This window comes from Geotrypetes seraphini, chromosome 7, assembly GCF_902459505.1.
Source record: "Geotrypetes seraphini chromosome 7, aGeoSer1.1, whole genome shotgun sequence".
Lineage (NCBI taxonomy): Eukaryota > Metazoa > Chordata > Amphibia > Gymnophiona > Dermophiidae > Geotrypetes > Geotrypetes seraphini.
The window spans coordinates 21,297,055-21,321,379 of record NC_047090.1 but is presented as its reverse complement, the minus strand read 5'-3'; the positions used below and the strand labels follow the sequence as shown (position 1 = coordinate 21,321,379).

At 43.2% G+C, this 24,325-nt stretch overlaps 1 protein-coding gene across 2 annotated transcripts in view; it reads left to right on the top strand.

Moving 5' to 3' along the window:
* The window catches only part of PAH (phenylalanine hydroxylase), a 159,832-nt gene that overhangs the window by 110,297 nt on the left and 25,210 nt on the right, over positions 1-24,325 (top strand). For both annotated transcript variants that reach the window (XM_033953516.1, XM_033953517.1), the window contains exons 6-10: positions 9,372-9,439; positions 13,206-13,402; positions 13,578-13,713; positions 19,769-19,838; positions 22,787-22,843. In XM_033953516.1, the coding sequence (XP_033809407.1) occupies positions 9,372-9,439; positions 13,206-13,402; positions 13,578-13,713; positions 19,769-19,838; positions 22,787-22,843 (528 nt within the window). The remainder of the gene's footprint in view (positions 1-9,371; positions 9,440-13,205; positions 13,403-13,577; positions 13,714-19,768; positions 19,839-22,786; positions 22,844-24,325) is intronic.

Here is a 24,325-nt window from a genome sequence, read left to right as displayed (position 1 = left end):
TTCCTCAGAGTGCCACACGATTTTAACGTATGGTAGCTGTCCTCATAGGAATCGTTATATTATGCGATTTTTTCATGTTATATTTACTTTTTTTTCAAGTTACTTAGCTTTTTCATAAACGAACTGGGTCTGGCTCAATCCCCACTGACGCGTTTCATTATTTCATCAGGGTCGGGGAAGGAGAACACTGTAAAGAGCAAAGCATTATATTAGCTTCGGATTATCAAACCCAGCAAAAAAGATTTTTTTTTTAAATTGCTACAAAGCTTACCAGAGCAGTATGTTATCTTAGCAAAATGCTAAATCCTTAGTTTGCGAGCCGGAAGTGGAAACCCGCCGGTAAAATGGAGGCTATTAACTTCAAATTCTAGATCATGTGACTCAAAACTGGCCAATGAATATCACACAATCGACCCTTTAACTTAAACACCCCACCTGTCAATTGACAAAGTCATATGCTTGCTGTAAGCCAATCGCTGGTTAGATTTAAGCCATGAGGATACATGGTATTAAGCTTAAACATCCATCGCAATTCCTTAATGTTTAAGTTATGTTCATAATTTCCTCCCTCCCACCCGACATGAACTGTATCAATGATACGCCATTTGCCCTCCTTCCCCGACCCTGATGAAATAATGAAACGCGTCGGTGGGGATTGAGCCAGACCCAGTTCGTTTATGAAAAAGCTAAGTAACTTGAAAAAAAAGTAAATATAACATGAAAAAATCGCATAATATAACGATTCCTATGAGGACAGCTACCATACGTTAAAATCGTGTGGCACTCTGAGGAATTCATGCGTTACGGCTTTCCTAAAGCCCATTATCTTGGTGGCTAGTTAAAGTTTTGTTAATTGACACGATAATTTGTGCACTAGTTTGTTTCTGAAAGACTGGAATCAGTCACCCCATCAGGTTCGTCTGTGTGCTGGGTACTCTTCCTCAAAGTCTTCTCTAGAACAAGGAAATCCAGGATGGGCCTCCACTCTTTGCCTACAACTGACTCCATAGGGCACAAGCAGGCTCCAATACCAGAAGTGGAGACCCTACCTTCGGCTCCCTCATTCTCTTCTCTCCCTTTAATGGCTGATTAATTAGAGACTTCAATACCCTGAAACTTCATGTGGACACACTTTGATCACTAGCTGAACTTTAACATCTTCAGTGACTCATGCAAAGTCTAACAATGGAGTTCTTTTTTTAAATTTTGTTTTTATTTGATTGTTTCATGTAAACCGCTTGGACCAGGAAAATGAACGAGCGATATAACAAGATTAATAAACCATAAATGTAGGAAAAAGTTTAATCCTTCATGTTCTCACTCTGCATTCCTTATGCTTCCTAGTCAAGTTCATACTGTAGGTATCTACTAGTGCTGCCCGATTCAGGAAAAAAAAATTCAATTCGATTCAATTCAGCCTATTGAATTGAATTTTCGATTTGATTTGGTTTTCCTGCCCAAGTGGGTATTTTTTTTTTTTTCAAACATCCTGGTATGGAGAGGAGTAAATGACAGCTGCGCTTTTAATTGAGCCAATCTAATGTATTTGCTTTGTTTTGGGTATTTTTTTCCTACCTTTCAGATCATTTTTCTTTCTTATCCTTGCTCCTAGCTGTGTTAATCTTATATGGTTTTCTCTCCTATAACTGTTGTATCTCTTCCCTCCATGCTCCTGTTCGTTTTCCCCACATTGGAAATTTATATCTTATGCACATGTTCTTTTATCTTGAATTTTATATACAGTGCTCCCGTCGGCAGGTCGCGGTCCTGGTCATTCGCGGTATTTTCCGATCACGAATGACCGGGCAGGAGAGGGCAGCCGGAGAGGCAGCTCCTGATTGATAAGGCCCGACTTTAGGACAGGAAGAGGTGGTCGGAGCATACAGAGAGTGATTTCCTTTACTCGCTGGCTCTCCGGCTGCCCTCTCCTGCCTCTCCAGCTGCCCTCTCCTGTCTCTCCTGCCTAAAAACCGTATTCGTGGTTTTTTGAAATTTGTGGGGGGTTTCTGGAACGGTACCCCTGCAAATTTCGGGGGAGTACTGTACTCATACTGTTTTAACCTGTATTATATATATATATATATATATATATATTTGTACTTTGCATAGAAATGTATTGATAGGCAATTATATCAAATTTTAATAAAACTTGAAACTTAAAAACTTAAAACTTAAAAACTTGATCCACCAGGGGAGTACAACTGCTTCAAAGCTGTATATTAGGTTCTGATGAAAAGATGGGTTTTCCTGCAGTTTGTTCAAAATTAAGGACATGAGAATGGTAAGCATGTCGATCTCCTATGGTGAGCTTTGCAAATAAGCGATTGGGGGAAATATTGAACTCAGAGAGAGCTTTCTCAGGCATAAATAGATAAATATATAAATAAGTGGTTTTGCCTAAGGGGAGTTCATTTGTTGCCAAACCCCAATAAATTGCTTTCTGTCCAACCTGTCCTTGTGAAACCCTTCAGATTCTCCATGAAGAATCATTTTGCTATCAGGACAGCTTCTTAAGCCCTTGTGAATAATACACACTGATGACCGTGGCTAGATTTTCAGGCCACAAACCTAGAGCTTATTGACCTCCTGAGAAGTTTAAATATCCTACACATTCCTTAGCACCTGAAGAGATGGTGCTGTGTCATAGCTGCAAGTGTGGAGGCGCTCCCCTGTATAAACTAGCAAGTTAAGTGAAATTATTTAAATTAACAATTGATGGATAAAAAAGAAAAATCATTTAAAAAGTATATATAGTTAAAAAGAAAAATAGATACGGTTTTGATCCAGTGAAGATCGGGGTTCGGTGAGTGTTGCTCACTTGAACCTGTGGGTAATTTCACCCTCTGAGGATCGAGTATCTAACCCTCTCCTGATGACTTTTGGAGATTAATATCAAACTGGAACAATTTTTTCTTCATATGATACGGTTGATGTTTCCAGTTGTTTGCATAGCCACTATTTTATAGCTGCAAGTGTGGCATCTATCAATTACAGAATTTGTCTTGAAGGATCGCAGAGGAATTTTTTTTAAAAAATTGGTTTCCTGAAACTAGTTTTACTTTCCTTAAGATCTTATTTAAAGCAATTTGTTCCCGTCTTTCAGAGTGCTTGTGTGAATGATGCAGATTTCTGTCCCTTGTAGTATGTAAGAATGGAGGCTGGAGTGTGCCAGGGGTGGGGTGGTGAGAGTGGTCTACTGTAGGTGCAGGGAGTTGGGGTATGTTTGGTCATGGGGCCAAGGTCCGAATGCATGCGAGCATTGGCTCTGTCGGCCACTGCTCCCTCTGATGTCAACTTCCTGTTCCAGGACAGGGAACTGGCAGAGCCAATGGCCACCCACATGCAGACTGTGACCTTACAACTGCTTCCCCTGCTGCCTGGAGGAGGGGGTGCTCCGCTCCAGAAAACCAGTAAGACAGGTACGCCACTGAATGGAGTAATCTGAGTTTTAGTTTCTGGAAAAGCAAGACTACTATGGCCTTAAGGGAAAAATTTAAGTTTTGAGCTAAAAAGTAGGAAAAACCCCTGTTTTGAGATGCCTGTTTTGTTATGGCATCGAGCAACTTTTGCCCAAGGCTTTAATTTCCTTGTGGATGGTATAAGAAAAGAAATAAAAAGGAAAAATATGTTCCCCCCCAAAAAAAAATCTTGCAAGAAGCAGTTTGTATAAAAAAGCAGTTTTGGATTTTGCCTTCTTAGTTAAAGTTTCATTGTGTTTTTGTCCATGTTCAGTATTTTCCAAGAGCCTTTTATCTTTTTCCTCAAGTTGCAGGAAATGAAATCCCTGGGAAAGAGATGTTTAAAAATGATGCACATGCATTGATAGGAATTTTTGACTTTCTTCCTCTAATTTAGCCCAAAATTCAGTTCTGCCACCTGTTGGCTGTTTGTTTTCTTTCCCCAATCCTCTGTCCACCCATATCTTTGGGTTGAAGGTTGGGTAGTTATGGCTCCATCAATTCAAGTGTTAAGATCTCTCCAAGATAATAGATTAGTACTACCAGCAGCAAATAAAACAAACTGGGAGTCTACATGACATATAGCATTCTTATATAGAGTTTCAAGTCTTTGGAATAAATGTCCAAAGTATATACGAGGGCTGTTCATTCATAAAAAATACTTGTATTCAGATACAACAATCTTATACTAATCTCCTTCAAACTATATTTAACTGGTTGACAAACTTCTTAGAACATACAAAGCCACGAAGTGCAACATTTCACTAAAGCAGTGGTGAACCAAGGTGGGGAGGGGGGTGGTTTGCCCTGGGTGCAGGCCATGAGGGGGGTGTTCCCGCCTTGGAGTCATGTTCCAGGAACTTCCATTCTCACAGCCTGGTCCCAAGGCTCTGGGTAGTCCCCGTGGCCCAGCATGTTCCTAGCCTTCTCTCATGTCCGATGGCCCTTTACCTTCCGTGAAGCTGGAAAAAACTGCCAGCCTCAGCAGTGATTCAGTTGCGTCACCCGTGGCTCCCCTTCCTGCTTTCCGTGTCTGCCAATGATGCAACTTCCTGTTTCCACCTGGGTGGATTGCGGCAGAGGCAGACACGGAAAGCAGGAAGGGGAGCTGCGGACAACATAGCTGAATCACTGCTGAGGCCGGCAGTTTTTTTAGCTTCACGGAAGGTAAAGGGCCATCGGACAGGAGAGAAGGCTGGTAACATGCTGGGCCATGGGGACTACCTTGAGAAAGAAAGTTCCCGGACCATGACTCCCAGACCAGGAACACCCCCCTCATGGCTTGCACCTGGGGGAACATTACTAAAAATATTTTTTTACATTGGTGGGGTGTCAAAAATGATGGCAAGGGTATCAAAAAACAATGAGCCCCGGGTGTCACATACCCTAGGTATGCCACTGCACTGAAGATGCACTTTCTTCATTCACTTCTTCCTGACAAATCTTGGTCAGCCACTATGGAAAAAAGACATCAGGGCAACTGGAACCAGCAATGTTGGCTGACTATTGCCAGGTACTGCAATGAGATGCATCGGACACTGAATACAAATGACAATCAGCAGGAAAACACTTTAATTTATAACATTTTATTAAAGGAATCAAACAAGTATACAATAAAATAATACAGAGAGATATTCAATACAGTTAGATTCACAATAATAATAGTTCCATGCAAATTTCTATCATTCCTCCAAAATATATTTCCAAATGACCTAATCCATTCTTTCTACATCCCCCCTTAATCCCTTGCCCCCACGACGAACTATCACAGCATATCAGAAACTTTGCGCATTAAAATTACATGTCATAGTCAATTAAAGATACCATCGTGTTTCTCAAAATTCCTATGTGATAGTCAGTGTGAAATTATATTTGTGTTTATTTTGAAGGGGGGGGGGTCTATCATAATCACCAGTTTGTTTTAAGGAAGCAAAACCTTTGGAAAAATGTGTTGTCCAGTGAAAATGCTAGCAATCTGACAAAGATTGGCACTGCTAATTTAATCGATGTGGGATGATTACAACTAATTAGTCATTCACCAACCATTGCCTTATCCAAAATGCATTAGGTATTGTAAAGAGTTATTTACAATGTTCATTCTAACAGCCTGATGAACAAGATGAAATGAGAAGCAATTACTTGTAAGGAAAAGAAAGAATAAGAATATAAGAAGTTGCCCCTGCTGAGTCAGACCAGAGGTCCATCTTGCTCAGCGGTCCACTCCTGTGGCGGCCCATCAGGCCTAGTGCCTGAACAGTGGTCCCTAATTAATTTTGTAATTTACCTCTAATCCCATCCCTATAATCTACCTTTACTCTTATCTGTACCCCTCAACCCCTTTGTCTTCCAAGTACCTATCCAAAGCTTCTTTGAACCTCTGTAGCGTGCTCCTGTTTATCACATCCTCTGGTAACACGTTCCATATATCCACCACCCTCTGTGTGAAAAAGAACTTCCTGATGTTTGTTCTAAACCTCTCCCCTTTCATGCTTGCATGTCACATCTGTTGCTAATAGTGTCTTCACTTGAAAGAGAGTTAACAAATTAATACAATCTGTATTAGAAATGCATTTGAAAATGAGGCGAAGCTGGGTCTTGCTTTAGTGGGTAAGAAGGAGCTTGTGTGTACTGTAGCAAGTGGGAGGCACCACAGAACAGTATTCTCACGGAGCCCTGGTTTATTGCCCACAAAAGCACAGTCCTGAACTGTAGGGTTACCAGATTTTCCAGCAGGAAAATCTAGACCCGTGGCCACACCCCTAGGCCCGCCCCGTTCCGCCTGTATCATGCTCTGTTCTGTCCCCCAGCCATGCCCCAGACGGCATCCACGCATGCGCGTGACATCGTGCCATTGCATCCATGCATGTGCGGATACCCCCTTCCCGACGTGATTTTGACGGGAAGCTTTTCAGAACCCGGACAAAGGGCCGGGTTTTGAAAAGCCATCCAGAACCCCGGACATGTCCTCGAAAAGGAGGCACACTGCCTCTTATGGAACAGTGCATGCAGGGATGATGCAGAATATTCGGTTAGCACTCTAGATTGATAGGATTGTGGTGACATGTCCCCTGATAGAACAAATCTGTGTCCTAAGCTCCTGGATACACCGACAAGCAAAGGACACAAGTCCCGAATAATAAACAAAAAATAGGTTTATTTACAATCAAGCAAAACAACCAGAAATAAAATGGAGATGATTAAAATGTAAGAATGAGGTGCGAATGCTGGTTAGCTCAGAGACGCAATAAACAAACGTTCGTTGGGGCCTGGAATCTCGAACCGGCGCTAATATCAGCGGCTGCCTGAAAAGCTGCCACCAATCGCATGTCAATCATGCATCGGTGCCGGTTTCGGAATCCTGTCGACGTGAAAGAAAGGTGCCAGAAATGTAGGCCAGGGTTTTTCTGGCCTACATTTTGTGCGCCTATCTTCACATGAATCGCTTTATGCTGCTTAATGCAACTTTCGGCATTGACTACATCTATTTTAGTGTTCGGCGGCCTAAAGCACCTGTGAAAGTGCGATTCTGGTGCCGATTTTCTAGGTGCCGGTATGCGTCTCATATCTCAGTTAAAGATACCATTTTGACAGCATTTTTAACAGTGGTATGGATGCCTGCCAGCGCCTAGAAAATCAGCGCTGGTTCGAGAATCGAGACCAAAATGTTTACATGTAAACACTTATTATAAATGGTTTCAGAGTAAATTCTCAAAAAGGTCCAGGGGCCTGGGTGGGTTTTGGGGGGTGGGGGTGTTTGGGGGGTGCCAGCAGGAGGGATTGGGCATCGCTCCTGCTAGGGATGTTAGTGGGGAGTGCCGGCAGGAGGGAATGGGCATTCCTCCTCCTGGGGATGTTGCAGGGGGTGACAGCTGACTTGCAGTAGGTTTAGGAGGTTCTCTACCGTGGCTGCTCAGCTAATCGCAGCAGGGGAATTCTCCCCTCCCCCATCAGTTGAGCGGCAGGGACTTCCCAAAGACACATTTCTGTTACCAGTGCCCTAGAATGATTGATAGGTAATCCAACTTAGATGATTAAAGATAGCATAGTCCGGTACTTGGACACACACGACCTGATGGGAGCCAGTCAACACGGCTTCATGAAAGGGAAATCATGTTTGACGAATTTACTTCAATTTTTTGAAACCGTGAACAAACAAATTGATAATGGAGAACCGGTGGACATAATATACTTGGACTTCCAGAAAGCATTCGACAAAATTCCACATGAAAGGCTTCTCAGGAAATTACAAACCATGCAATAGAGGGAGATATACTAAGATGGATAGGCAAATGGCTAGAGAACAGAAAACAGAGAGTGGGCATAAATGGGAAGTTCTCAGACTGGGAGAAAGTGACTAGCAGTGTACCCCAGGGCTCGGTACTTTCATATTTTCATAAATGACCTAGAAGAAGGAACATCCAGTGGGATCATCAAGTTTGCTGAAGACACAAAGCTATGCCGGGCAATCAGATCGCGGAAGGATAGCTCCAGGAGGAACTCCAGAGTGACTTGTGTCAGTTAAAGAAATGGGCGGAGAAATGGCAGATGAAGTTTAATGTGGAAAAGTGCAAAGTAATGAATTTAGGCAGTAAGAACAAGGAATACGAGTATAGAATGTCAGGTGCAACTCTGGGTAAGAGCGAACAAGAAAAGGACCTGGGTGTACTGATAGATAGGACCCTGAAACCGTCAGCACAATGTGCGGCGGCGGCAAAGAAAGCAAATAGAATGTTGGGCATGATAAAGAAAGGAATCACGAGTAGATCGGAGAAAGTTATAATGCTGCTTTATAGGGTAATGGTCAGACCACACTTGGAATACTGTGTCCAACATTGGTCTCCCAACCTAAAGAAGGATATAAAACTGCTGGAGAGGGTGCAGAGACGAGCAACGAAGCTAATAAATGGTATGGAGAATTTGGAATATGAGGAACGACTTAAGAAACTGGGACTGTTCTCCCTTGAGAAGAGGAGACTGAGAGGGGATATGATTGACACTTTCAAAATACTGAAAGGCATCGACAAAATAGAGCAGGGAAACAAATTATTTACAATGTCCAACGTGACACGGACAAGAGGACATGGACTGAAGCTAAGGGGGGACAAGTCCAGGACAAATGTCAGGAAGTTCTGCTTCACGCAGCGAGTGGTGGACACCTGGAATGCTCTCCCAGAGGAGGTTATTACGGAATCCACCGTTCTAAGATTCAAAAGCAAATTAGAGGCACATCTCCTTACGAGAGACATAGAGGGATATGGGTGACTAAAATTACACCAGGTGTACACCTGGATGGGCCTCCTCGTGTGCGGATCGCCGGACTCGATGGACCGTAGGTCTTATCCGGAGATGGCAGTTCTTATGTTCTTATGTACAAAATCGCAGCTTTAGGGAGTCCCTGCCGCTCCGCTGATGGGGGAGGGGTGGGAATTCTCCTGCCACGATTGGCTGTTACAGTCTAGCGACAAAGATGGGCAGCTGAAATGTAGGCCAGTGTTTTTCAGGCCTGCATTTCAGCAGTCTATCTTGGCATGATTTGCAGCTGGATAGCCGCTTTAGCCCGTCTAACGTTGCTTCCGGCATTTGCCACACCTACTTTGGCATTCTGCGGCTAGCTAGCCACGATTCCAGCAGCCATTTCAGCCGTCTTTTATTTAGGCATCGGTAGGCGCTTCAAAACTGCCGTTTCTGACTGCATTTTTCAATCACTTAGTCACCGGCAGGGCACCTACCGACACCTAAACGCTGGTTATAGAATTTTCTCCTAAATGTTTCTAAATCTATGCTGAATTCTGATCGACACTCTGTTCTCTGGGTTTCTTCGTATTAGTATTTTAAAAGTGTCCAATGTCAACTAATGCTTTCCTCACAGTTTCCTCTGAAGTAAAGGAAAGAGGGGTTATTGTTTCTTTACAGGGATTCACAGATGCTGTTTATCGGGCTCGTCGGAAGCAGTTTGCTGACATTGCCTTCAACTACAGACAGTGAGTATATGCCACTGGGGACTTGAGAAGAAATTTGGAAAATGAAGTTGACAAGAATTGCAAATGCAGTTTGAAAGATTTGGCAGTGAACTAAATGCACTTTGGGGATTCATTTCATCTTATGAAACGTCTTTGTAAATCTAAATACTTATCCTTCCAGCGACTCAAAACTGAAATTGGCAAGCGGCGTTTTCAGAGTATGTTTACATGGATATCTGTGTTTGTGTTTTACATCCTTTTTGTTAAAGGCATTCATCAGAAAATTACAGCTATGGAAAATCAAATTGCATAAGACACATGTTCAAATTAGACTCGCTGGCTTTGTTGTATAATTGTCTGGCATTATCAAATGTAGCTACAAAGACCTGAATAGTGAATAAAGCGGTTTTTGGTATTTTTTTCCCTTTAAGTCTGAAGAGAGCATGAACTATAATTTACACTGTAGGAGCAGCAGAGACTATTCAATTAATGGATCACTTTAATCTACTGCTTAATCTTCCACTTTTGTTGTTCCTGACCCAGCTGTACTGAACAATTTTCCTTTTCAACTCAAAGGAAGCAAACAATATAGGTACATTACTTAGAAAAATGCTTGCAAATTATCGCTATTATTTTTACTGACAGGGAGTATCGGAGGACAACAGAAGCAGATTAGATCCTGCAGAGGCTCTTTGTTTTTCTGGAGAAAGTCCTTTATTTGATACTAAAATCTGGGTGCAAAATGCATTGGAAGGACAAGATGGGTTATTATTTGAGACGTTCTGTTTGTGAGTTACACGTGTCATGGATGCACATGGAAAATCCAGTTTTAGAAAGCCAGGATGTGCATGCATATTGCAAGGGGTCATGGTTTGGGTCAGACATGTGGAACCAAAATCTACATGGATATTCCCTGTTTCAGAAGGGGGATGCAGTTATATGCCTAAATAGATCAAAATTGGGATTAACAGCTATTCACAGGCAAGTATGAGTATTTTTTAAAGTGCTCATTATGGGTAGCCTTTTACAGGAGGAATTAAGGAAGGTCTAATCCAGGTCCTCGATAGCCGGAGCCAGGTCAGGTTTTCAGGATATCCACAATGAATATGTATGAGATGGATTAGCATGCACTACCTCCTTGAGATGCAAATCTATCTCATGCATATTTATTGTGGATATCCTGAAAACCTGATCTGGCTCTCGAGGACTGGAATTGCCTACCCCTGGTCTAATCTAATCTGAATTTCTCTATCACACTTTTCCAGTACAGGTTCAAGGCGATTTACAACCAAAGAGACCCATATGGGGATATTACAGTGATTTTGACAAGTTAATTACTGTACATCTTAAAGGCACACAAGTAAATACAGGGTCTGTAGGGAAGTTTTACAGAGTTCTGTTTCTTACAACAAATTTGACCGTGCAGAGCGATTGAAACCTCTATACATAACTGGGAATATTTAGGGACGCAGTTATCAATATGGGCCATTGTTAAAACTTTTTTTTTTTTTTTTTTACCACTAACTAGTGATATTTTAGCACAAGTCCCACTTTCAACAATGACACCTAGTTACTAATAACTGGGGTTAACAAAATACTTAACACATCTTAATTGTAGCCCCATTAATAACTTTTCCCTTAATTAAAGAGAAATGTCTTTAGAAATCGAAATCACTGCTCTGTGAGCCAAGTGCAGTCAAGTCATTGTGACATCACTGATGAGGTTGGCTCTTAGGTATTGGTGGAATGAGGTATTATGACATCACAATATCAGCTCTGGTTAAGAGACTGGGGCCTAAATGCACTAAACAAGGTCGGTAAGACTGTGTGGGACTGCTTCGGTCCAATATTTGGCCAATCCAAAAGAGCACCTGATACTCAAACAAGTTTGCATGCAAATGATTTGAGTGGAGGTTCATCATAATCCCCATCTGAATCCGCTGATGAATCACTGTGAGAGCGACTCTAACACATGCACAGAGTAGGCAGGGGAAGCCCCGAAGCAGCCTCCTGCCATTCAGCTGTTTTTTAATAGACACAGATGTGCATGTTACCCACGCACAATAAATGTCACCATTAAAAAAAAAATTCATGCCGGCCCCAGTCCTGACCACAGCTGTCGTACCACCCTGATGACAACCGCCCTTACCACAGCGACACGCCCAGAGGGACAGGAGGGATGCCCACTCCCTCCTGCCTCAGCAACCCCGTTGTGCATCCAGGCCACCTGGCTCCCCAACACTCACCCCGACTCTCCCCCTGGCACTCCCCCACCCTCCCACTGACACTCCCCATCATACACAAAGATCCCATTCCCAAGACCCCAAAAGACAGCCCTTGTGGGCTGGGGGAGTCATCTTAGAAACACCCAACACAAGAAACCCCCCCAGCCCCTCCCGCGTACCTTGTTGTAGAAGCCAGCAAGAGGGATACCTACTCCCTCTTGCCAGCAGGCCTACCTCTTCGAAATGGTGGGCCTTCTCCTTCCCAGTGTACTGGGGAGGGGCCTAAGGCCTGATTGGTCTGGATACCTTAAGCCCCTCCTATTGGAGGAGCCTTAGGTAACTGGACTAATCAGAGCCTTAGGCCACCTTCCTGGTGTATCCTGGGATGCACTGGGGAGGGGCCTAAGACTACAATTGGTCTGGGTACCTAAGGCCCTCCCATAGGAGGTACTTAAGGTATCCAGGCCAATCAGGGCCTTAGGCCCCATCCCTGGTACACCCCAGGATGCACTGGGAAGGGAAAGGCTCACCATTTTAAAGAGGCGGGCTTCTTTAAAAAGGAATTTCCAGCTTCTATGAGGTACGAGGGAGAGACTTGAGGAGTTGCATGAGCTGGGGGGGTTCTGAGCTGACCCCACCAGCCTACCAGCCCACTAGGGCTGTCTTAATCCCTTTATGGTTGGGGGGGTTTGGATCTGGGGGATGCCAGGGTAGGGGGTTCAACTCTGGAGTGGGGTTGTAGATTGGGGGGTCATGGGTTGAGGAGAGGGCCTGCTGGTTAGAAGGAGTGGGCATCCCTCCTACCTATCACAGTTGGGGGGCTTGTTTTAGGGGTTCTGACAGGAGGGAGGCATCCCTCCTGCTAGGGGACTTTGAGGGAAGGTTTGGGAGGATTTGGGAATCCCTCCTGCCATGGACAGTGTCGGGTGGGGGGTTTAGGGGTGGCATCAGGAGAAATTGGGCATCCCTCATGCTGCGGACAATGTCAGGGGGGTTGATGCCACTGCTGCTCAGTTGATCACAGCAGGGATATTCACTTGCCGCAATTAGCTCAGTGGCAACACGATTCTCTAACCGGCGCCTGTTCGGGGGAGTAAGGCATCTGTCCCTTAGTGCAGAGGTGAGTCTGTATAGGATATCCACAATGAATATGTATGAGATGGATTAGCATGCACTACCTCCTTGAGATGCAAATCTATCTCATGCATATTTATTGTGGATATCCTGAAAACCTGATCTGGCTCTCGAGGACTGGAATTGCCTACCCCTGGTCTAATCTACAGAGTTCTGAGCTGCTTCATAGGCAGCTGCCGAAACCAGCGTCCTATACAGTTCCCCCAATATGTTCAATGTCCAAGAGGTTAAAGGAGGAGTTAACTTAATTTCAAACAGCTAATGGTAAGGGGAAATTTAAATGATTGGTAAATGAGCAAAGGCAAGAAATTAGAATGGTAATTTCCAGATCTTGTGATGGTGTAGTCAAGAAATAGAGTGAAAGAGGAACTGGAAAATTAGAAATTCAAGATGAAGGGTGCAATACCAATAATTTACCCTGTTTTCAGTGGACAACCTATTCCTCAAGTGAATTACACAGAGGAAGAGAAGAAAACCTGGGGTACTGTATTCAAGGAGCTGAAGACTTTGTATCCCACTCATGCCTGCTATGAACACAACCATGTGTTCCCACTTCTGGAAGAGTACTGTGGATATCATGAAGACAATATTCCACAACTTGAAGATGTTTCCAACTTTCTCCAAAGTAAGTAAAAGTACCTTGAACACTATATAAAGGATATGAGGATACTGTTTAAAGACATTAATTCACAATCTAGAATCTCAAAGCTGAAGTAAAGCTGTGTCACAATTGCTCTTTTATATTTCTTCTGGTCAAGAACATCTTTAAATTTGCTTTTCTTGTTTGCTTCTCCTTTAAGCCTGCACTGGGTTTCGCTTGCGTCCTGTTGCTGGTCTCTTGTCCTCTCGGGATTTCCTAGCTGGTTTGGCATTCAGGGTATTTCATTCTACACAGTACATTCGGCATGGATCAAAACCAATGTATACACCAGAGCCGTGAGTATTTTAACACAGTTCAAGCAGTAGAGTTACAGTATGCTAATAACTAAGAAATGTTTTTTGAACAAAGAAGATTGAGTGAGGTCTGATATTCATAAAGGTGCCATTTCATTTTTCACGTTTTTTGCCTCTGTGGCAGTGTTCCCTCTAAGCTGTGCAGCTGTGTGACCAAGCATCTTTTAGCAGGAGGCCATGCAGCCATTCAGCCCCACCACGCATCCGGTGAAGCCGGTACCAGTACCCTCTGGTATCACTCTTCATCTTGTGCCGCTGCTGCTACTTTCCTGAAGCAGCAGTGGCAGACTGAAACAAACCAGCTTCAGGATCTTCCCATATATACCCCTGCCTGCTGGCCCACCCTTTCTGACATCACTACTTCCAGGGCATTTGGCCTTTATATGCCATCATGTTTCTATGTAAAGCCGGCAGCTGGTTTGTTTCAGTTTGTCGCTGCTGCTGCTTCGGGAAAGGAGCAGCAGTGCTGGGGATGATAGAGGGCAAACATTTGTGGTTGTGGGGTGGGGGAGAGAGAGGGAGCAGATGCTGGTAGATGTGGGTTGGGTGGGAGAGAGGAGGCAGATGCTGGTGGATGTGGGTTAGGGGAGAGAGAGGGGGAAGATGCTGGTGGATGTGGGTTGGGAGAGAGGGGGCAGATGCTGGTAGATGTGGGGTGGGAGAGAGAGGGTAGATTTTGTATAAAAGTAGGAATACAGATTCTAGATAGAGCAGGGGAGAGAGAAGGCAGATGTTGGGGGTGTGGGATACAGAGAGGAGGGAGATGATGGAATGGGGAAGTGAAAGGGGAGATGCTGGATAGAAGGTGAGGGAGAAAGATAGGAGGCAGATGTTGTTTGGAAGAGGAAAGATACAAAAGGGATGGGAATATAGATGGAAGGGGAGAGAGGGAAGATGCTGGATGGAAAGGGAAAGGGAAAATAAGCTGTATAGAGGAGGATGACTGAAGCCTGGATGGAAGATGGGAGAGACAGGAGGAAGTTGATGGAAGGGGGAAGTGAAAGGGGAGAGAGGGGGACAGACTTATGGAAGGGGGAAGATACAGAGAAGGGAGATACTGATGGAGGGGAGAGAGATTGTGGAGATGCCAGATGGGAAGGGGGTAGATGCTGGATGGAAGAGGGGAAAGAAAATAGCAGATATTGCGGGGGAACATCATATAGAAGGGGTAGAGAAAGAGGGTTGAGTTAGTGAAAGACTGGGAATAAGGGGAGGTAAAATAGGAGAGCCAGGGTGAGGGAAAGAGATGTAAAGCTGCTGGTAGACCACAAAAAAAGAGGGAATTTGAAGACTAGATAGTAAGAATGAGTTAAATCTGGACATAAAGGTAGAAATTAAATTGAAAGGAAAAGGAGGAAAGAAAAATCCTGGAAAAGGAACCTTATTTGAAAGCATTTAAAATGTAAATGATAACACAGAAATTGAGAAAACACGGTAGATGACTGGAAGACCCATCTAATTTTGCTCAGCTCAGCGCTCATGCCTGTTTTATCATTCCTCTGTGAGAAATTCCCTAACCTGTTTTCCTGTTTTAATTAGATTGTAAACTCTTTTGAGCAGGGATGGTCTCTTACATGTTAATATATGAGGGTGGTTTGAAAAGTTTAGTAAATTTCCATGAGATGCTGCCACAGTCCATTAAGTCATCGGTGCCGTCAATGAGTATTTAACAGAGTTTGACAAAAGCTATTTTTTTCTATAATACAAAAAAAGGAAATTCACTGGACTAAGTGCATAGCCCTCGATGGAGACTACATTGTTTAACTTGCTTTGTTGCAAAACTTTTGAAAACACCCTCATACAGCGCTGCAAACATCTGGTAGCGCTATAAAAATGGTAAGAAGAAGTAGTAAAGTGGACTATTTTATCCAAACATTTGTAATCATGTACCTTTTATGAACATTTTCATGCACATGACACTTTCAAAATATTGAAAAAGAGCCCTGTAACTTATTTGTAAATCTGCTACATCAGTGGTTCTTAAACCTGTCCTGGGAGACCCCCAGCCTGTCCGGGTTTCAAGATATCCCTAATGAATATGCATGAGGCAGATTTGCATGCCTGTCACCTCTATTATATGCAAATCTGCCTCATACATATTCATTACAGATACAATACCAATAAGAAGTCTTCTGTGCAGTTTCTAATATTTTATTAACAAACAGTCAACATTTATAAATAACACACAATTGTAAATATCATTTAAATAACCACACCCTACACCTAAACATTTTCACATACTTCTCGTAAAACTCAAAGGAGAGAATCTCCAATGAGATAGAAAACCTGGAATAGATTTAAACTACTTCAGCCACTGCTCCTTTCTCATTACCACTGCCAGTTCTCTAAGGGCTCCTTTTACTAAGCTGTGTTAGCGTTTTTAGCGCACACAGCATTTTAGCGTGTGCTAAACCCGCGCTACGTGGCTAGAACTAACGCCAGCCTCAATGCTGGCATTAAGGTCTTGCGTGCGTGGCCATTTAGTGCATGCTATTTCGCACATTAAAGCCCTAACGCGGCTTAGTAAAAGGAGCCCTAAGGGGTCCTTTTACAAAGGCGCGGTAGCGGTTTAACGCGCGGAATACCGTGCGTTAAACCGCCTGCCTCGCTAGTACCTAACACCTCCATTGACGAGGCATTAGGATTTCAGTCTGCCGCGGGGGTTAGCACGTGATGAAATGTCCGATGCGCTAATCCCCGTAGCGCGCCTTGAATAAAAGGAGCCCTAAGTGTCTCAATATTGTTTGCTGTATATGTAATGTAATGTAATTTATTTCTTATATACCGCTAAATTCCGTTAGGATTCTAAGCGGTTTACAGAAAATAGACAATAAAAATAAGATAAATAAATAAAGAATAGGTACTTTGAAATTCCCTTACTGTCCCGAAGGCTCACAATCTAACTAAAGTACCAAAGAACAAACAAATTAGCAAAATAATAGAGAGGAAAATAAAGATAGAGGAAAAAATGAGATATGAAGCATCCTAACAAGAATACATTGAACTCTCAATACCATACTGTTAAACAAAAACGTATATTCCAAAATAATAATGTAATGGAAAGAAACTAATTAAATAGAAAATAATTTTAAGAATTAAATCAAATATAGAAATGTAAAAAGAAAAATAAACATTAGAAATGAGGAAAAAAGAAAAGGTAGAGGAAGACATATGAATAGAATGGAAAGAGAAACAGTTAAACAATGGAATTCTAAGAAATGAAAACTATACAAATAGACATATCACATCAAAAATGAAATTTCAGCAATCTTAGCTGCAAATAAGGATATCCTGGCTCTCCACCACTTTTAATATTCGGTATAGATTTCACTTAGCCAGCTCATTAGGGATATCTTGAAAACCCTCCTGGCTGGGGAGGTCCACCAGGACAGGTTTAAGAGCCACTGCTCCAGAACACCAAATATACGCTGACTTTTACAAAGCTGCGGTAGAGGTTTCTACCGCAGGCTGGCAAGGTAAATGCTTGGAAGCTCTTAGGAATTCTAGAAGCTTCAGAGCATTTATCTCGCCAGACCACGGAAGAAACCTTTACCACAGCTGTGTAAAAGGAGCTCATAGGGTATAATGCACATGTTATAAATTTTGGGTTTCAGAGCAAAAATAGAAAAAAAAAAGGGGGGGGAACAAACACTTTAAAATATCAATCACAAAAATCTATTTGTTTGTTAACGCCCTTATTGGGTAGGATAGATCAGTGGTTCCCAACCCTGTCCTGGAGGAACACCAGGCCAATCGGGTTTTCAGGCTAGCCCTAATGAATATGCATGAAGCAAATTTGCATGCCTATCACTTCCATCATATGCAAATCTCTCTCATGCATATTCATTAGGGCTAGCCTGAAAACCCGATTGGCCTGGTATTCCTCCAGGACAGGGTTGGGAATCACTGGGATAGATAGTGGCAGAATTTTTTTTTAAAAAAGTTTTATTTTAAAATGCAAATACAGACCAAAACACCATAAAGCAAGAACATGGAAAAGGAAACGCACGGGAGAACGCAGTAAAAGTCCTGTCCCCCCCAAGTCCAATTCAAAATGCACAAAGTGCCATAAAAAAATAATGCAGTGCTGAACACAATTGGGTGAAATCTTAAGATCAACAATCCCGTAACAAAATTTTAAATAATCCACAAAACTTCAAAGTAGAGAATTGCACAGGAGAAAAATTTATCACCGTTCCCGCCCCGTCCCTGCAAGCTCAGTCCCCATCCCTGCCCCGTCCCCATGACCTCAGTCCCCGTCCTTGCCCCATCCCCGTGAGCTCAGCCCCCGTCCCCGCCTCACAAGCTCGGTCCCCGTCCCTGCCCTGCAAACTGTCAGATCCCATCCGCACAAGCCTCAAATAGTTATGATTTTATACTGAACTTATTTTATTAAAGTATAAAAAGAGACAATATTCTGTACAATTGTCATTTTATAAACACAAATAACACAGAGCAAGGATAAACAAAACCCCTGTCTCCCCTCCCTTTCACAAATATCCCCTCTACTATTGTGAAAACTAAACAAACCAAATTACTACAGAATGCTACATAGAAAAATCAAGCTAACAGAATACTTCAGTCACACATGACAGGAAAAGTGTTAGGGGAGAGCAACTAGGACAACTGCCCCCTGGTCAGAGAGAGAGCCCTACGCCAGCTGGAAGGTAAAGAAGCACGGCCTAGGCTTTGCAATCCCCAGTTATGTCTAACACTAGCTCTAGCAGGATACATATTTCAAATCTGAAATATTCTAATCATAAAATATAAAATAAATTTATTTTTTTCTACCTTTTGTTGTCTGGTAATTTTATTCTTCAATTCACATTGGTCTCAGGCTTTGGTTTTGGGTTCCTTCTGTCTTCATCGTGGCATGGCTGGCTCTTGAAGGTAAAATAGGCGCAAGAGATACTGGGGGAGAAGATGCCAAGTCTGACATGGGTGCAATTTCTTTTACCACAGGAGCAAGACTTTTCACCGCTCCCACGGGGCAGTAAAAGGTCATGTCCCCATTCCCGCAGGGCGGTGAAAGGTCTTGTCCCCATTCCTGCAGTAAACCAGTTGCGAATTTCTCCATTCCTGCAGATTTACTGCGGTGACCACGGTTTACCGCGGTAAACGGCCCCCGTGTCATTCTCTGCTTCAAAACTTCAGCAACCAACAGAAAACAGCCAGATAAGGTTGCTACAATGGAGTCCCATTATTATCGTCGACGTTAATTACAACAATGGGAAATCAAGAGCAGAGTTTTGTTTTTAAAAAAAAAACCTCAAAAAGGAGAAAAAATGTCTGTTTCATCAGGTTTTTTGGAAGAGTCTTTTTTTTCTCTCCTTTTTGAGGGATTTTTAAATTTAAACTCTATTCTTGTTTTCCCATTGTTGTAATTAACGTCAATGATAATATCGGGACTCCATTGTAGCAATCTTATCTAGCTGTTTGCTCTGAAGCTTTGTGGATTATTTAAAATCTCTGCTACTATCTATCCTGTTCCCATCCAATAATTGAGTTAGCAAATAAATACTGGGTTTTACTAAATGGTGATAAGGGTTTCTATCACAGGCCGGTGCTCCAACGCTCATAGAATTCCTAAGAGCGTTGAAGCATTTACCTCACTGGCCCACAGTAGAAACCTCTACTGTCATGTAGTAAAAGGAGTCCAAATAGATTTTTTTGTAATTGATAAATTTTTGGATTTCCATGTTAAATGGCAACCGATGCCTCCTAAGATTCACCACAGTCATATGATACTTTAATTCTCAGACTAACGTACATGACATTTTAGTGAATGTTCAACAATGTGGGAAGAATGTTTAAAGTGTTTTGGCATGCTATGTGGTAAAGCAAGCGAAGAGGGCTGTTTGCAGTCACTTCTGATTTCTCCACAAATGTAAAATCATTTTTAAAATGTCAAAACCCTCTGGCCAAACCATATGAATTTTGTACCCAGCAGTAGAGTCACACATTGTAAGACGGTAAGTGTTAGTTCATATCTCTTATCAATTTCATAAACATGCAAATGCTATCATTTATTTTTTAGTGACATCTGCCATGAACTTCTAGGTCATGTTCCCTTGTTCGCTGATCGTAGTTTTGCTCAGTTTTCACAGGTACGAAGTGATAACTGTCTCAGGAGTAATCTGAGGAAATATTTTTATACAGAAAGAGTGATAGATGCATGGAATTGTCTCCACCACCTCTACCGCAAGACAAAGACTGAGTCTGAATTCAAGAAAGTGTGGGACAGGCAAGTGGGATTTTCTAGGGTAGTGTATCGCAAACTGTATGCCGCGGTATACCAGTGTGCCTCCTGAGATTTCAGGTGTGCCGCGACACACTGGCGAGCAGGAGAGTCGTCCACGCCGGCTGACTTCCTACAGGACTTGCCTCTTGCGGTGAAGGGAATGGCCTGTAGGTAGTCAGCCAGAGCAGATAACTCTCCTCCTGGCCGGCATCTCTCCTCCTCTTCCTGCAGCTTCAGGATCCCACCAACGAAGCAGGCCGCAGCCAGATTGGCGTCTGCGCATGCGTGTGATATCATCCTGTCGATATCCTCACACTTCCAGGTGCCTTCTGGCTGGGGCACTGGAATTAGTGTGCCGCTGGCTGGAAAGTTTGTGAGACACTGTTCTAGGGAGAGGAGGAGATAGTGGATGATATGGATCGGTAGACTGGATGGGCTAGTTGGCTTTTATCTGCCATCATGTTACTATGTTTCTTTAACGATAAAATTCTATTACATCACAATACAGGTGTAAAGAGCCTTAACCAATAGGGAGAGGAGGCGATAGTGGATGCTGCGGATGGGCAGACTGGATGGGCCATTGGCCTTTATCTGCCGTCATGTTTCTATATAATGTGTTGTCATTTTACATTACAAATGACAGCAATAACATCAATTTGCGACCTGTTGGAAGACCGCATTTCTGTAGTTATGGTAAAGTGTAGTTGATTTAGTTTGTCACAAAATCCACACCCAGCAGTTTCTCAAAGGCTGATGGAAATGGCCCAGTTATGCGAGATAGTTTTCTCATGATACTGGACTATTTATAGATGGTTTTACACGTGCCTCTAAATTTTATAAAACTGTGCACCCAATTTTACACTTAGCATGCAAAGTTGCGCATGCAAGTTATAGAATAAGGTCAGCTGCATGCATAGCTAAATATAACAATGAGCTGGCATTTGGTGTTAACGAGCAATAATTGGAACTAAGTAGTTTTAATTAGTGCTAATTGACAGAAAATAGTAGTCTTGCATACAGCTGACCTTAGTCATTAATCTACAGTATAAGATGTGTTTGCAGAATTCATAGAATGCAACTGCAAGGGGATGTGGACTGGGGAGGGCCATGGGCAGGTCAGTGGCGCGCCTAGGACTTGCGTGCATATGTCATAGAATCCATGTAATTGCATGCCTAACTGCCTAAGAGGTCCTTTTTACTAAGCTGCAGCAAAAAGTGGCCTTAGTGTGTCCATATGTGGATCTCTCGTGCACGCTAAGGCCATTTTCACTGCAGCCATAAAATGGCTGAATTTTCTATTGTTTTTGCATTAAAAGCTAATGCCCAATGTTGTCCTTAGCATGTGGCCATTTTTAAAAATGATCATGTGAGCCCTTGCCAGCACCCATGTAGTAAAAGGAGTCCAAATAGATTTTGTTGCAATTGATACATTTTTGGATTTCCATGTTAAATGGCAACTGATGTAGACCGTAAGGGACAGATTCTGTAATTAGGTGCCTAAAAAGATAGACGCCTACAGTTAGGCACCTATATCATGTCAATCACACTTAAGCACCCATTACAGAATCGTACCTAACTAAAACTTAAAATGTAGGCCAGAGTTTTAAAAGTCTACATTATAGATGCCTAAATATTTAGAGAATCGCGCCTAATGGTGCCTAAGTCCTTCTCCGCCCCTAAACACACCTACTTTGGAGTTAAGCGCCTATCTTATGTAGAAGCGTGCCTAAGAAGATAGGCACCTACCACCCAATTAATATTTTTTCAATGATGAGCTTATTAAAGCTCATAATTGAAGCCAATATACTAATTAAATTAGGTGTCTAACTTAGGTGCCTTATATAAAATTTCCCTCTAAGGGCCTGATTCTATAAATGGCGTCTAAATCTAGGCACCTATGAAAATGGCACCTACCATATGTCATTCAAAGTTAGGCAATGTTTGTAGAATTGCTTCTAGTGGTGCTGATATATAAGGCCAGGGTTTTCCTTGACCTAAAATACCGGTTCATAGACAACCCCGCGAAAGACAAAGGCGCACGCCGACAACTGAGCGCAAGAAGGAGGCGCGTGCCGAAGAAAATTACAGTTTTTAGGGGCTCTGACGGGGGGTTTTGTTGGGGAACCCCCCCAGTTTACTGAATAGAGATCGCGCCGGCGTTGTGGGGGGTTTGGGGGGGTTGTAACCCTCCACATTTTACTGTAAACTTAACTTTTTCCCTAAAAACAGGGAAAAAGTGGTTTTCAGTAAAATGTGGGGGGTTACAAATGGACAAGAACGATGAGTAAACGTGACCGAGCTATACAATTCAAAGTGCAAAAAAAGGTGAAATGGTGATAATCCAGATAACAGTTTATAACAAATACAAGCTTCAACTGGTAGCCAGTGCAGTTGCCGGTAATAAGGCCTGACATATTCTTGTTTTTTCAACCTAAAGATTAAGCAATAAAATTGCTAAAGATACTTAAATATAATGACTTAAACTATGGTGACAAATTGACGACAAATAAATATAAAACTCACAATTACCAAATCATATCTCACATAAAAACATTCATAATGTGCGTAGAAAAGCAAGTGTGATATTAAACTAAACTAAACCTGAAGTTTGTATACCGCATCATCTCCATAAAGATAGAGCTCGACACGGTTTACAGGTAATTCAGTAAATGAGGGAAGGACATAATAAGAAATACAGCCTGTAAAATCCCTTTGAACAGAGGATGTGGGTGAAAGTGTTGAAAACCGAACTGAATCTAGTGGTCACCTTTGTGGGAAACAGCTATATAATAATAAATGGTTTGATGGTTGCAGGAAATTGGACTTGCATCACTGGGGGCTCCTGATGAATATGTGGAGAATCTCGCCACGGTAATTGAACGGTTTTGTATATTTAAGTCCATGTATTAGATGATAATTGTATTCTATCACACAATGGTACTTTTACTAACCTGTGGCAAAAAAGTGACCTTAGCGCACCCTTGTGCAGGTTTTTCTCATATACTAAGGCCATTTTTCTGCAGCCATAAAATAGCCAATTTTCTATTTTTTGTATTAATGACTATGGGGCTCATAATAATAATTAAAAAAAAAGACTAAAAAGTGGCCTAAATGGGTACTTGGACAATCAAAGAACCTGATCGTCCGAGTACCCATAATCAAAGCTGGTTTTAGACGTATCTAAAACCAGCTTAGGCCTTTCCCATGCCTCTAAACACACAGAGAGAAAAGAGGCATTTTTAGAGGCGGAGAAAGGGCGGGAGGTGGGTTGACCCACACCTAGGCGTACAGCCTGGTCCATGTGCTTAAGGCCCCAACCACAGGAGGAGCCTAAGGCTTCTGGGCCTAATCCGGTTGGCCCGGGCGCCTCAGGCCCCACCTGTGGGTGGGGATTGAGCGGCCTGGACCAATCCGGCACCATTCCTGGGATGGCTGGCCTGCCGGACGGGCGGGCTTGGCACCCATCCGTCCGGCCAATAATTTCAAGGTACGGGGGGATCGTGGGTCAGCAGGGGGGGTTTCACGGGTCAGCGGGGGGGCCGATCGGGTGTTCAGGGGGTGAGCGTGTAAGGGGAGTACGTTGAGGGCAGGAGGGCCTGGGATCCCTCCTGCCCGTATTTTAGTAAGGGTGGGAGGTAGGGGGTTCGCTTGGGCAGGAGGGGTTGGGCTCTCTCCTGCCCAATCTTGTAGGGGGTGGGGTTGCGTGGCCAGGACGGCTTGGGCTCCCTCCTGGCTCGATCGAGTCAGGGGTTCCGCTAGGGCAAGAGGGCTTGGGTTCTCTCTTGCCCCAATCGTGCCAGGGAACGTCGGGCTGTCGCCGGGGCAAGAGGGCTTGGGCTCCCTCTTGCCCCAATCATGTCGGGGAATGTCGGGCTATCACCGGGCAAGAGGGCTTGGGCTCCCTCTTGCCCGATCATTGTCGGCGGGGCCAGGAGGGCTTGGGCTCTCTTCTGGCCCGATCATTGTTGGGGGGGAGGGGTGGATTCTGTAACCGGTGTTGTTTTTGACAGACACCAGTTACAGAATCCAGCTTTTAGGCGAAGGACTGGCTCCTTCTTTACCTAAAAGCCCTTGTTTTGGACGTTTGGGGCTTAGGCTTTTTTTAGGTTGATTATATGGTATAAGTTTAGATGTAGTGGCGGTCTGGGCATTTAAACAGCTGAACGTAGAGGCAGGCCATTATAAAAAAAAACCTCCTTTTGGATGTTTTTTTTTATAATGGACATTTACCCTGCTTCTACTTTCAGCGTTTAAGGCCTTAGGCCAAAAGGGGATTTAGACGTTTTTTTTTTATTATGCCCCTCCACATGTGTGGCACAGTGATTAAAGCACTCTGAGGTTGTGGGTTCAAAC